Source organism: Lagopus leucura, unplaced genomic scaffold (genome assembly GCF_019238085.1).
Source record: "Lagopus leucura isolate 7727_CA_CO unplaced genomic scaffold, USGS_WTPT01 Super-Scaffold_100014, whole genome shotgun sequence".
Taxonomy (NCBI): Eukaryota; Metazoa; Chordata; class Aves; order Galliformes; family Phasianidae; genus Lagopus; species Lagopus leucura.
The window spans coordinates 17,320,134-17,332,760 of NW_024962268.1; the positions used below are offsets into that span (position 1 = coordinate 17,320,134).

Consider the following 12,627-nt stretch of genomic DNA (forward strand, 5'->3'; position numbering starts at 1 on the left):
GAAAACAGATGACATGGGATATTGCTAACAAAAGCTTAGTCTGATCATGCTTTACAAAGAGAAGAGGCTCTGCCGAGAACTGACACGGGTTGCCCCACTGGTACGCTGTGTGCCCTGCCCAATCTGACTCAGATGCTGGGTGGTTCTCTCTGGCTTACTCCAGAGAAGGACCACTTATCCAGCAGGAGGAGTCCAACAAGAAACACCTATTACCTAGTGGACTGCATTCTCAGCTGATGATGGATAGCCAGAAATCTTCCCCAGGGACTTCTGATCCACATTGCAGAAGGAATCTGGGCTGCCTGGTAATTCCAGCAGGAACTCCTTGGAAGCTTTCTCCACCATCTAGCTCAGGGACAGGCATCTAAACTGGAAGCTGAGTGTGTCCTTACCTAAGTTTCTTTCCAAGGCAGAAGAGTCGGCTCAAACAATATGTACATTTATCTTTCTTAGTCTTCTGAGAGCTCATGATGCTCAGCATTTGACTGCAGGTTCAGAAGAACTGAGGCTGGGAGGCAAGCCTTACGTCACTCTGCCTCACACTCAGCTCTGGCACCGGCCTAAGAGCTGATGCGGACAGGCTTTGGCTCCACCTTCAGGTATGAGTGATGAGAATTCCTCAGCTGAGGTAATTTGGATTCAGAGCCTTTGGGGAGTCAAATAAAGAGGTTTACCACACAACAAAGTACACTGTGCACCCATGCATAAATAACTGTCTGCTTGAAAAAGAGCTGAAAAAAGGTGGGGTACATCCCTAGCTTCTGTGTTCTTTTTTATTTCTGGTGCATGTGTTTCCTCAGGTGATGAGAGATACTATTTATTCCCTCTTCTTCTACATAAAGCTAAGAAAGGAAGAATGGTGGTTTTGTTATTAGCAGTGACATGCTTTCTTCCCTCAATTTTCACTGCTTTCATTGCAATACAATGTTTTCCATTCTTACCTTTAAAATATGTAATCCCCAAGAACATCTCAATCACTGAAGTAAACCCATCTCCAGTGTGTGCTCTTAGCAATCAATGCCTCCATCCTGCTCTTCTTTGTGTTGTCACTAGTAAAGTCTTGCAGTCATGTTTTGGCAGGCCATTGGTGCAATGCCCTCAGAGCATCTCTCAACTGCTCTTCCATTATCTGGGTTATTGCTTGACCAGGGCTTAAAAACCTCAATTTCCTCATTAGCTCTGGAAAGCCTTTGTAAAACAAAAACAGTACGAAAGTATAGACACAAAATTGCCATTGCTTACATCACTGGGGCTGAAGGAACGCGGATTGCTGCCTGAGCCATCATGACAGCACTAAAAGCACTGTCTTATTCATCTGCTTCTAGTTTTTTATAGAATTGGCTCAGTGTAGACAAAGCTAAGACTTTTAATAAGAAATTGTTTTAACCTGTTTACAGCAGAGATATAGCTGGTTGTTTATGGGCAGACTGATTTGCTGACCCTTACCTATAAGTCATCAGTACATTTCTTATTTCCAATTTTTAGTTCTGATTGTTTCCAGTAATCTGACATCAAGTTTAGTCTCGAGCCTTCCACATTTCTTGCACACTCATTTCAGTAATGTGGTCTTATGCTGTTTAATATAGCAATCCCTGAGTTATTTATTTGAGCAATACAAAACGGAAGTGTCAGGTCCAGCAAGCCTGACTGATCTCTGGGTTCACAATGTAAATCCATCGCTCCTGGGACCTACCTCCAATGCATGCATGCCCATCTGTTATGCTCTGGGAGTATCAACCTAATTGTTCTGTGGAAATGTCTAGATTTCTGCACATATGGACTGTTCTTCTGGTAATGCTCAAACAAGAGTAAAACAAGAAAAATCTTCCAATTGTCTCAGAGCAGCTTTTCAGCAGAAAAGCTGCAATGTAGCAGAAAGACACAGTTGGTGATCTTTGCCAACTGCACTCCAGCCTTATGTGGGGAATGGCATGGGATCCATAGTATCAAGGGAACACTGATGAGGAAGAATGACTGCCTCAAAGTAAACAGAAGAGAACATTTCTTGTACTCTTGTTTCCCTCCCTCAGCTGCTCCACCAAGCCCCGGGGCACAGCTGAGAATTTGGCCAAAGGAATTACTCAAATTCATGGCATGTAAGTTTTTTAAACAAAGCAACCTCCATTCATAGAAAGAGCAGAGCTGGTCTGTGCATTCCCCTCCTGCAGACAGCTTTAGGGATAAATACCATGATTATATTTTTAGAAGGAAAACAAAACATCAGGAGCAGTTTTTTAAAAAAGACTATGATAAAGCAAGGGCTGTGAAATGCTGAATGTTCTTCACCACCACAAACGTGCTAGAATATGACTTTTTATAGAGTTTTCCTCTCCACCATTTGCATAACTGTCACTGACACGCATCTAAAAGTGAAATGACAGGATCTGATATGCTCAAATGGACAGAGAGTTTTTGGAAGCACAGAGCCAGACTTGCTGGAACGACACGGGAAGAGAGGCAGCATTAATACACCACCCAGGAGCTGCTTTTGATTTCCGGGAATGTTCCTCACAGATACTCCAGACTGAAAGAGAGAAAAGGGAAAGACAGCACAAGAGCTTTTTGGGGAAGTGAAAGACAGCAGAGCCTCGGTACCCTGCAGTTTGTTGAGGCACAGCGACTTCGGGTTGCAGCTGTTCTTTTCAGATGCAAATGTGCTTTCCCGAGGTAAGTTACTTTGCATATGTAATAGCTTTGTTTCTTCCATTCTAAAAATATGACGACACTGACCAATGTTTCGAGGCTCCAAATTCAGTCCTCTCTTTCTTGGAGAAAGGCTTCACATCTCTGCAGTGGGCTGAACCCCGCGCACCCTGCTTCCCCACCTGCCCTGTGCTCCACAGTGGCCCTGATTGCTGCTGGGAGCGGAGCATGGGGCTGTGGAGGTGTTTTGTTTTTTGCTGTTACTGCAGATCAGTGGTTACATTTGGCTTCTTGGATGTAGGGCTCTTTCGATGAGAAGTTAAAGAATGAGTTCCCGTGTTACCTCTGCACTCTCCACTGGAGTTAAGATTCTCTGGCACAATATAAAAACATACCTTTCCTTTCCATACGCACAATGCCATCAAACAGCTGATTTTTTACTTGGTCAGCTGTTAACATCAGAGTAAACTTGGGGGTAATACTCCTAGTGGTCCTCCTTTGGACGGATGCTCTTTGACATCTCTATCAATGACACAGACGGTGGGACTGAGTGAACCTTCAACAAGTTTGCAGATGACACCAAGCTGAGGGGTGCACACAACAGAAGGAAGAAATGCCATCCAGGGGGATCTGGACAGGCTTGAAAAGTGAGCCCGTAAGGACCGAATGACGTTGAACAAGGCCAAATGCAAGGTGTTTCTCTTGGTTCAGGGCAATCCTAGCTGCATGCACATATTAGGAGAAAATATCCTTGAGAGCAGCCCCGCAGAGAAGGACTTAGGGGTCCTGGCAGACAAAAAGCTGCACGTGAGGCAGCAGTGAGCTTGCAGCCCAGAAGGCCAACGGTATCCTGGACTGCATTAACAGAGGGGTGGCAGCAGGGACAGGGAGGGGGCTGTCCCCCTCTGTTCTGCCCTCCCAAGATCTCATCTGCAGTATCATGTCCAGGCCAGGGGCCCCCAGGAAGGACATTTGTGCTGTTGAGGTGGGTTCAGAGGAGGGTTGTGAAGACAGACAGAGGATGGAGTGTCTCTCCCACAAAGACAAGTTGAAGGAGCTGGGCTTGTTCAGCCCAGAGAAGAGAAAGCTCCAGGGACACATCAGCCTTCCAGTACTTGAAGGAACTCATGAGCAGGAGGAGTAAGGACTTTTTACGCAGTCTGATAGCGATAGGACAAGGGGAAATGGTTTTAAACCAAAAGAGGAGAGAGTTAGGTCAGACGTTATGGGGAAATTCTTCCCTCAGAGGGTGGTGAGGCGCTGGCACTGCTGCCCAGAGCTGTGATGCTCCGTCCCTGGAGGTGCTCAAGGCCGGCTTGGAACGGGGCCCTGGGCAGCCTGAACTGGTGGGGGCAACCAGCCGACGGCAGGATTTGGAACTGTAAAAACTTCAAAACCTCTCTTAGCTCATCCATTCCATCAGTGTTTTACAAGCGTGGCCGCTATCGCCACCCTGCCCACCCGCTCAGCAGCCACCACTCGGGGTTAATGAACGGCGCTAATTGCGCCCAGCAGCGAGGCACTGACACGGTGCTCCCTCGGCACTCCCGCCCCACGGCCGCCAGCCAATAGAAGGAGGGCGCTCTCATGACGGACAGCCACTCTGCCCAGTGAGCGGGGCGGGGCGGGGCAGAGTGATGCGGCGGTCGTGTTCCGTGCGCCGGATGCCGCGGCCGGGGCCTCGCCGAGGAGGAGTGCCGTGAAGCGGCGGCGGTGCTGCTGGTCGCTGGGGCGGACGGGAGGCGGCCGGAGCCATGTTGGGCAGCGGAGCCAAGGCGGCCAAGCCGTCCTTCGTGTCCTACATCAGCCCGGAGGTGCGGGGCGCGGCCGGGCGGGAGGGCTGGCGGGGCGGCGGGGCTCCGCGGCGGGTTGTCCCGCTCCCCGCTCCCGTTCTCCCGCTGGGTTTCCGTGCGGTGCGGAGGGCGGACGCTCGGCTGTTCCTTCGCTTGTCGGCGGGGCGCGGTGCTGGCGGCCAGGCTGGAGCGGCCGTTGGGCACGTGGCGTTGGTTCACTGCCCTTCAGCTCGTTCGTGCTGCCGACCTGCGTTCCGGGAAGGTTGATCTTGGAAACGAGTCCTTTGTGCTTGTTGTCTTCCTCGATTCCCTGTAGTCTGCGTCAAAATAACGCTTTATCTCCCGTTCTCATGATAGCTTCTGCGGGAAAATGTTTTCTTATCTTGTTAATTAGTACTGAGCAGATTGCTGAAAGGACCTTGGAGAACCCTCTGTTTTGCTTGTCCCTGAGTCTGAGATACCAGCGCAGAGTTACCGTGGCCTCTTTAAGTCAACTGTGCTGTACGAAGCCTATTTCCTTATTTGTGGCAGCAGCTCTGTTTTTGTAGGTTTTTCAGCCTTGGTGACGTGCAGTTTTGGCACTTCAAAGCTTCCTTATACTCCCCAGTGAAAGGATACGAGCAGCAGGTACCAAGACTTCTTGGGTCTGCAAATACGTCCATGTGTGAGTCAGACTTTCACCTTAGGAAAGTGGTCCCATTCTACAAATAAAGCTCCTGGAATCGAGGTAGGAGCTTCGCTTGTTAGGCTTGCTAAAAGGTAGTTCACCCTTTAAGTGAGCGTGCTGCGTGATTGTATTTCTCCGGGGAAAAAAAAGGCTGTTGGGAAAAGGTGTAAGCTGCATACATGCAGTGCGCCAAGCCACCAAACCATGGAGCGTAATTAACCTGGTTAGGACTACTGCTGTGGAACACTGCAGCTCCTGGTGGCTGCAGGAAGGATGATGAGAGCACTTAATACTGAAAAGATGAAGTTCTTAATTAATGTACCAGAGCTTGGTCATTTGTTTTTTATTTGTTCATGCTGCTTTCCTCATGTACTTAAATTTCATGGGCCCTTGCAGCTGAAGCTTTGAAATATGTAGAGGCTGACTGCTGCCACAAAGCTGCTGTCCTTCTGTGGTTTCAAGAGCTTAATGAAACAGAGGTCAGATGCTGGCAGCAGGTAAAGCAAGTCTAACTCTTCACTCTGTGAAGTGTTGCTGTCTTTCTGACAACCTATAATTGCCCCATGGCGTGATTGCACAGGAAGCTGGAAGACTTGAATGTTTTTTAGTAGTATTAAAAATACAACTCTAGATATCTAATGAAACCCATGAAACCTGTGGAATTGTCTGGAGATCTAGAAAACCATGTTAGGTAGACTAAAAAAAAGCAGAAGTGAGTATCTGTCAAGGAACTGTATTCTATGTGCATGTGGAAATGACAACCTTCAGGACACATTTTCTGTACATGTTAACTTCCATGTAGCTGAGTATTGAAATAGGCTGTGCTGGTAAAACAGTGGAAATGTTCCAGGCCCTTTTCTGTGGGACGTAATTTGGTGAACTGGAAACTCTCATTTCATCAAGATTATGCAATTTCCATACTAGGATAGGCTGTAGGCTGTTGGTTTCATTAGCAGTTAGTTGCCTGGAAAAGCACATAGATGAAAGTCATGTTTAGTGTCCTCCTCTGGTAGACTCTTCCACAAAGTGGGAAACAGCTGCACAGGGGCTTTGTGAGCTTAAGACTACATCTAGATGGCATTTGATCTGATGATGGAGATCAAGCTTGCTTTAAGCTGCTTTTGTTTTTTTTTGTTGAAGAAGTGAAAATTCTACCCATGGTAGTAGTACTACATGGCACGGTACAAGTAAGGTGTGAACAGAAGATGCTATTTGTTAAGGAATGGAAGTGGCTTCCGTTGTGTTTCACAGAATGTCTGGAAAAGTGGAGTTTCTGACATCTGGCTAAATATAACCTAGTTATGCTCTGCTGTATGGAGCCACAGATCAATCAGTGGTCTGTTAAGAGTGAGCCCATAGGATGTTGATATTAATGACACACTTCCCCTCAGGACAGACTTGGCTACCCTGCAGGAAATGGAGTGAACACCAGGGTTTAAAAGTCAGTGTTTTGACATGCCTGGTCATAGGCTAGGAATACTTTTCTGTGGGGACACAGAAAACAGAAGCGATGAATTACTTCACACTTCCTAGCTTTAAAACTTAGAAACTGTAAACTTATACAAGATTAACATGCTGAATCACGTCTTCCATAAAACCTCAGTTTGAATAAAAGTTGTGCTGTCAGCCTTGATTAGAAGCTTGCTCTTTATTTTGTGTATATGCTTTGAAGTTAAAATTCTCATGTTAATTCTTGTAAGAGATTAGTTCTTGTATTAACTCGCGGTATGTTCTTTCTCTAACATATGTAAGTATCAACTGAAAACTCAGTGATTCTGTTCCATGCAGTTTCAGAGCAGCAGTAGTGGTGCCTGGTTGTTGCTTTGCCCCATCAGAGCTCTGAGTGAGTGTGGAGTCAAAACAAGATCAGAAAGGGGGGGTGACTGCTGGTTACTCAGTAGATGCAGAGTGTGCCCTGCGGAATGCGCGTGGGACTTAAGCAGCCCGTAACTACTACAAACACTTGTTCCTGGTAGATCATGATATCTCACTGTGTGTTCTGTACTGATGGCTGTCCTGATTAGAGTGATGGGAGCGATGGGTGGTGTACGGATTAAAAGTCTCCTAAGTAGGCAGCTGGGCTGCAAGCTGATGTGGGGGAAACCGGGCACTGAAGTCAGAGGAGATGAACAGAACAATGTGAGGAAGGAGGAAAGGATAAAAGATGAAACAAATGTGGAAAACATGTGCAGTGATCTAATGGGTACTTGGATAATGGAGCTGTGAAAGGAAGGAAAACAGGCATTTAGAGATTATTTTCAGTACTGTTATTTTGATTAAAATGTGGTATCTCTTCTGTTTTATTTGGAGTACAGGATGGGGTTAGACTTGATCAGAAAATAGTCTTTAACAGGAGGCTGAGTGTAGTGAAGTATAGCTAAATTTAAAAAAAAAAAAAAAGTCCACAGCATGCTTCAGTATGACGTGGAGCTTCCCTGCAGGCTATTTAAGAAAGCCATTTAACAACATTAGGCAACACCTGGCTATTGAAGCAAAAAGTCCATGGGAAGCGTGGTGTCTGCAGGGCGGTCACAGTGCAGTCAGCTGAGGTTGGCTTGGATCAGTGAGAAGGATGATGCTGAACAAATTGCTATATGGTGTGCCATGTCAGACTGCAGTTCTGTGTACTCTGAAGTTACCAATCATAACAGCATCAAACGTTGGTGTGTAGCCTCTCACCGTTTACTCAGATAACCTGGAAAAAGGCATGCAGAGTACGATATACATGTACGTGGAGAACGTTTGTACGATGTTCAGTAGAGTGGAGGTCTTTGTTTCCCCCCTTTCTAAGGCAATCCAAACTTCCTGCGTAGTGTCCTCTACATGTCATTCCTAATAGGACTTTTTGTGTTGTATCTTGAGTAAGACGTGTGAAGATGCTGCTTCAGGCGCTCAGAATGAGGACACTGCAGGTGAAGAAGCACCAGCACAGAGGTGGGGGGAGCTTTCAGTGGTCGTATACATAAAATGCTTGCATGTTTAACTTCTACAAATGATTGAAGAGTGAAGCTTCCTGTGGTCTGAGCGGATTTTATAGTTTGTTGAAAAGGATAGACCTGCTTCTGCTGCTTTCTTTGCTTTTGGTTCTGTGCTCATTTGTCCTGTTCGTGAACTGGTTCAGCTATCATTAGGCAGTAACAATAAAGCCAAGCACATGTAGAGGCTTCCTATCTGGTCTTACAAACTGTGAATTACCTCACTATGTAGTCACACAAACCTGGGTATAAGAGAGCATAAACTGTACGGCTGTGATTGAACAGGTGTTGAGGGGTGTGCATTGTTGTGGCTATAGGCACTGGTCAGTCCTAGGATCTGATTGTCCCAAACTGGAACACTCTAGAAACTTTGAGTTGGTAAAGAAGAAAGAGTAGCTAAACTGAGTTCAGTACAGCTTGTACTGTCCTGTGGTTAGTTAACGACTTTTCCTCAGATCTTTGCCTTGTCTCTTAAAAAGAGCAGCATGAAGTGGAGTTAATAGAATTCAATGTTTAAATGCCCTTCTTTGGGAAACAAGTGCAGCAGAATGGATTCTTCGGCAGTGTTCAGCTGTTCATTGCTTGCATATGAATGAAAACCATCTTCGCAGGATTGCTTTTGTGAGGGAATGCAAGTGTTGACTCTCATAGATCCCTTGTTTGTGGAGTTTCAGCAGTGGTAAGCTGTTACATAGGAATTCTGCTTGTAGTCAGTACATCATTCTGTTTCCTGTTCACTGGCGGTGGAGTTGCATTTTTTAAAAGCTGTGTATGTTTGACTGAAGTCTCTGATTTGCTGTGGCGCTATCTAAGTAAAATTCCTGCTGTTTTCAAAAGTCAACTAATTTATCCTTTAACTGCTCGTGTCATGGGGACAAACTATTTTGAACCTGTTATAAAAAGCTTTGTTACATTTTAACGGATAGATGTTAGCTCAGAGGAATCCTTTGGAGTCTTCTTTCTTTTTCCTGTAATTTTCTGGCAGCACTGAAAAAAATGGTAGATGTAGTGTGAAGGTTAAGTGATTTATGTATACGCACAGTAGTTATTACATTCTTTGTAATCTCTTTGAGGCTAATAGGAGAATGCCAAGTCAATATACTTCTTATTGTTCAATAGCAGTGATTGGTTGGTGCACAGTTTCTAAGTGAACTGTGCTGTGCTTAGGTACGCGTAGTGATATAGGATGCATAACTGTAAAGGCACTGGAAAACACATTGCAGAGCTGCCAGTGGTGAAGACCCAACATTAGAAAACCTCATTTCTTCTCTGAACGTGGCAATGTTTGACTTGCGCTGTATTTGTATAGTAGCTTGTAGCTTCCATTAAAACTGCTTGTGCAAGAGCCTGTCTTGGAAGTCAAAGCCAGCAAACTGTGTTCTGTTTTCTGTGTCAGCTGCCAACTGATCTTTTTTCTTCATAACACCGCTGCTTTTTTAGAACCTTTACCTCTGTCAGCCTGCCTTGAAAGCCTGCTGCTCTCATAGTTTCCTGGTATTTTTAGTTTTACTGTGCAGCTGTAAAACTCTTTTGAGCCTTGAGAGCAAATGTTTATATGCATGGTAAGTGGAGATTATTTTTGTGCTCTCAGAGCCTTTTTTTCCTGTTGCTTATGTCTCCTCGCGATTGCTTGTCTTGATTTGAAAAATCTGACTTTGGATGCTGTCAGAAGCTAAAATTAGTGTGCTTACTGCTGTGGCCCTGGGGGTGGTTTCCAGTTAACTAATAGTTTTCCACAAAAACTTGAGTGCATGCAAAGTGACTCTGACTGCAGGGGGAAGTCTGATCCGTCTGAGCAGGAAGGGTGCAGTGTGTCCTGTTTAATACTCCTTCAGCTGGAGATTTTTAGCCAACTGTCAGCACCTCAAGGCTAGAATAAGAAATATTGAGGGTTGAATAGGTTTGTTTCACGCATTTTGAGTCAAAACTGAAGTCCAAATATCTTCTGACTTGTGTTTCCCCTTGCTCTGGGATTCTGAAGTCTATTTCACTATAATCTTAGTGCTGTTGAGTGACTTGCAAAAATACACATAAGAAAAGTGAAAACAGCTAACAAAGGATGAGGAATTAAAAACTACCAAGGGTGCATTATAAACAAATACTAGTTATGTGGAAGAGTTTCCAGTGAACTCTCGGAGGCAATGTAACACTACGTTTACACTCATCCATTTATTTTTACTGAAGAAAATTATGCTATTAGTAATGCTTATTTTTTTGTCTGTTCCTAATCAAAGCAATTTCATTTTTGAAGTTTTCAACACTGTGAAACTATCTGAAGGCCAGCTGTCTATTAGATAGATCACTAAGTGGAAAAAGTGTACTGCAAACTTTCTCTTTACCTTAAGAGACGAAGTACTCTCCCCAGCTTTAATTTCCCTGTCAGCTACAATGTGAGTGCAGTCGTGTACAGTGTATGTTAAAGATATGATTTCTGCAAAGAAGTAATTCTTCTTCTTCTCTCTAGGAAATACATATAAAGGAACCCATTGAAAAGGAAGTAAATCCTCGTTTACTACCAGGTAACTGTGCTTAGAATTAAATAATAAAAGAATTATATAAGAGTTATTATACGTACACTCATTTGTGTACCATAATTACCCTAGTTACATCCAAGTTGAGGATGGTAAAATACTTCTTTGTGAATTACCTCCATGCAGGTTGAATATTTTAAGTATCTATCTGTGTGGATTATTGAGAATTTATAAAAAGTTGATGTATATTTTGTAGAGAACAGTACCTTCAACTAAGATGCATGTAGAAAATAGTCCAAACTTCCATTTTGTCCTGTTTCTTTAAGGTGGTTTAGGTTTTTTTTTTACCTTCAAACCGAAGGCCTCGTAGATACTAGTGAATCTAGTAGATACTTAACTTCTGTGTGCTCTCTTTCCACTTTTGAGCTACTTTGGCCTTTCCCTATCTCATTCATTCTATAAGTCTTCTAAAATTTACATTTGTTTGAAAATACAATCAGTGTTTTCCATGGTTAGGAAAGTTGAGAATGCTAAGACAGAACACAAGTGAAAGCTTAATGTAGTATTGTTCTGTCACGTTTTCTTTCTAGAAAAGAGTAGTCTAAATGTCTGTACTTATTAAAACCTGCTTTGATTTTAAACTTAAAGTTGTGTACCTGCTAACTTGGAGATTAAAACTTCACTAAACATTTTTGTAACTTGTTTGAGAACTTTAAAATAGTGTGGGATGTGTAAAATAAAGATTTCCAGTAAAGGCTGTGGAAAACTAGCTGTGAGAATGCTGTAATAATTAACTCAGATTTTTTCAGCGTTATTAAAGTTTAGTGGTGTGGAAAACTGGGAGTTTTCAGTTAGCTCATTGACTGTATTAACTGCTCTTTACTGGGGTTTGGGTTTTGTTTTTCAGATATACAAATGTGTAGTGGCTCTTTATTCTTCAGCTACTGGGCCATGGTCAAGATGCTTCTCATTACAAAATATGCTGTGTTCAGCTGAACCACATTTGGTTCATCTTTAGTTGTGTTAGTAACCTGAGAGACTCTCTGGGTACTGATTGCAAGAGCTTCCTATTATTCTTTCTGTAAGTACTTAAATGTCTTCAGGCATACAGTTACAAGAAGCTGCAAAGGAAGTAAATGCTAATTTTAAGATGTACTGAAATAATGGTACATATCAGTTGTTACAAGTTAATGTTTGTTTTATACAGGTGAACAGCTGCTTTGTGAGGCAAGCACAGTATATAAGTACATACAAGAAGATGGATCAAATCGTGGCACTTACGGAAAACTTGTGTGCACAAACTTCAAGATTGCTTTCCTTGATGACGATTCTACTTCAGATGATAATGTAGGAAGACAAGTCTTCTTATTATGACCAAACAGACTCTGAAGAAGTATAGTCTCTTTGAATAAATAAATTTACTTTTCCTTTATATAAGAATGAATATATATTTATATGAAGTTTTAATGGTGCTAGACTTGTGTTAATCAGTCTGCATCTATTTGATCCATACATATCCTGCCTCAAACTCAGACTACTTCAGTGAAAGTATTTGAAGTTTGTATATGGATATTTATAACTAGATGTAGTTTAAGTGTTTATTTTGTGAATCAGTAATTATGTTTAAGCTTAAGTTAAAAGAACAGAATGGTTTGAAAGCTAAATCTACGATTAGTTTAAATCTTACTGCTTGGGAAGTAGCAACTGCAAAAGTGTCAACATCAAACATATTTCTTTCTAATGCTGTGTAACATTGGGCTTGAATTTGGGTTGCATCTGCAGAACCATTTTGCAGTTCCAAAAGACTGGGTAGGCCAAAATACGGTGGAAATCCTCAAAATAACTGCTGTATGGCTCAGTAAAGCTCTGCGTTATTCCACTCAGGGACAAATGTCAACTACAGAGATTTCAAGCTGACAAATGTTTTAAAAGCTAAAACATTCCCAGTTCTTAGAAATAACTTGTCTAGTTTCCTTTTCTTTGGTATTCAAATTGAGTCCTCAAAGAGGGGTATTATTGCAACACTTCTTCAGGTATGCTGGGGCATGTGAACCTGGTCCATTTAGGTGTTGCAAGTG

The 12,627-nt window shown here is 43.2% G+C and overlaps 1 protein-coding gene across 1 annotated transcript in view; it reads left to right on the forward strand.

Moving 5' to 3' along the window:
• The first annotated feature begins 4,342 nt into the window (after window positions 1–4,342).
• MTMR12 (myotubularin related protein 12) overlaps window positions 4,343–12,627 on the forward strand; it is a 33,870-nt gene continuing 25,585 nt past the window's right edge. Inside the window, exons 1-3 of the mRNA XM_042875356.1 lie at window positions 4,343–4,457; window positions 10,543–10,597; window positions 11,757–11,896. Coding sequence (XP_042731290.1) covers window positions 4,398–4,457; window positions 10,543–10,597; window positions 11,757–11,896 — 255 coding nt within the window. The 5' untranslated portion in view covers window positions 4,343–4,397. The remainder of the gene's footprint in view (window positions 4,458–10,542; window positions 10,598–11,756; window positions 11,897–12,627) is intronic.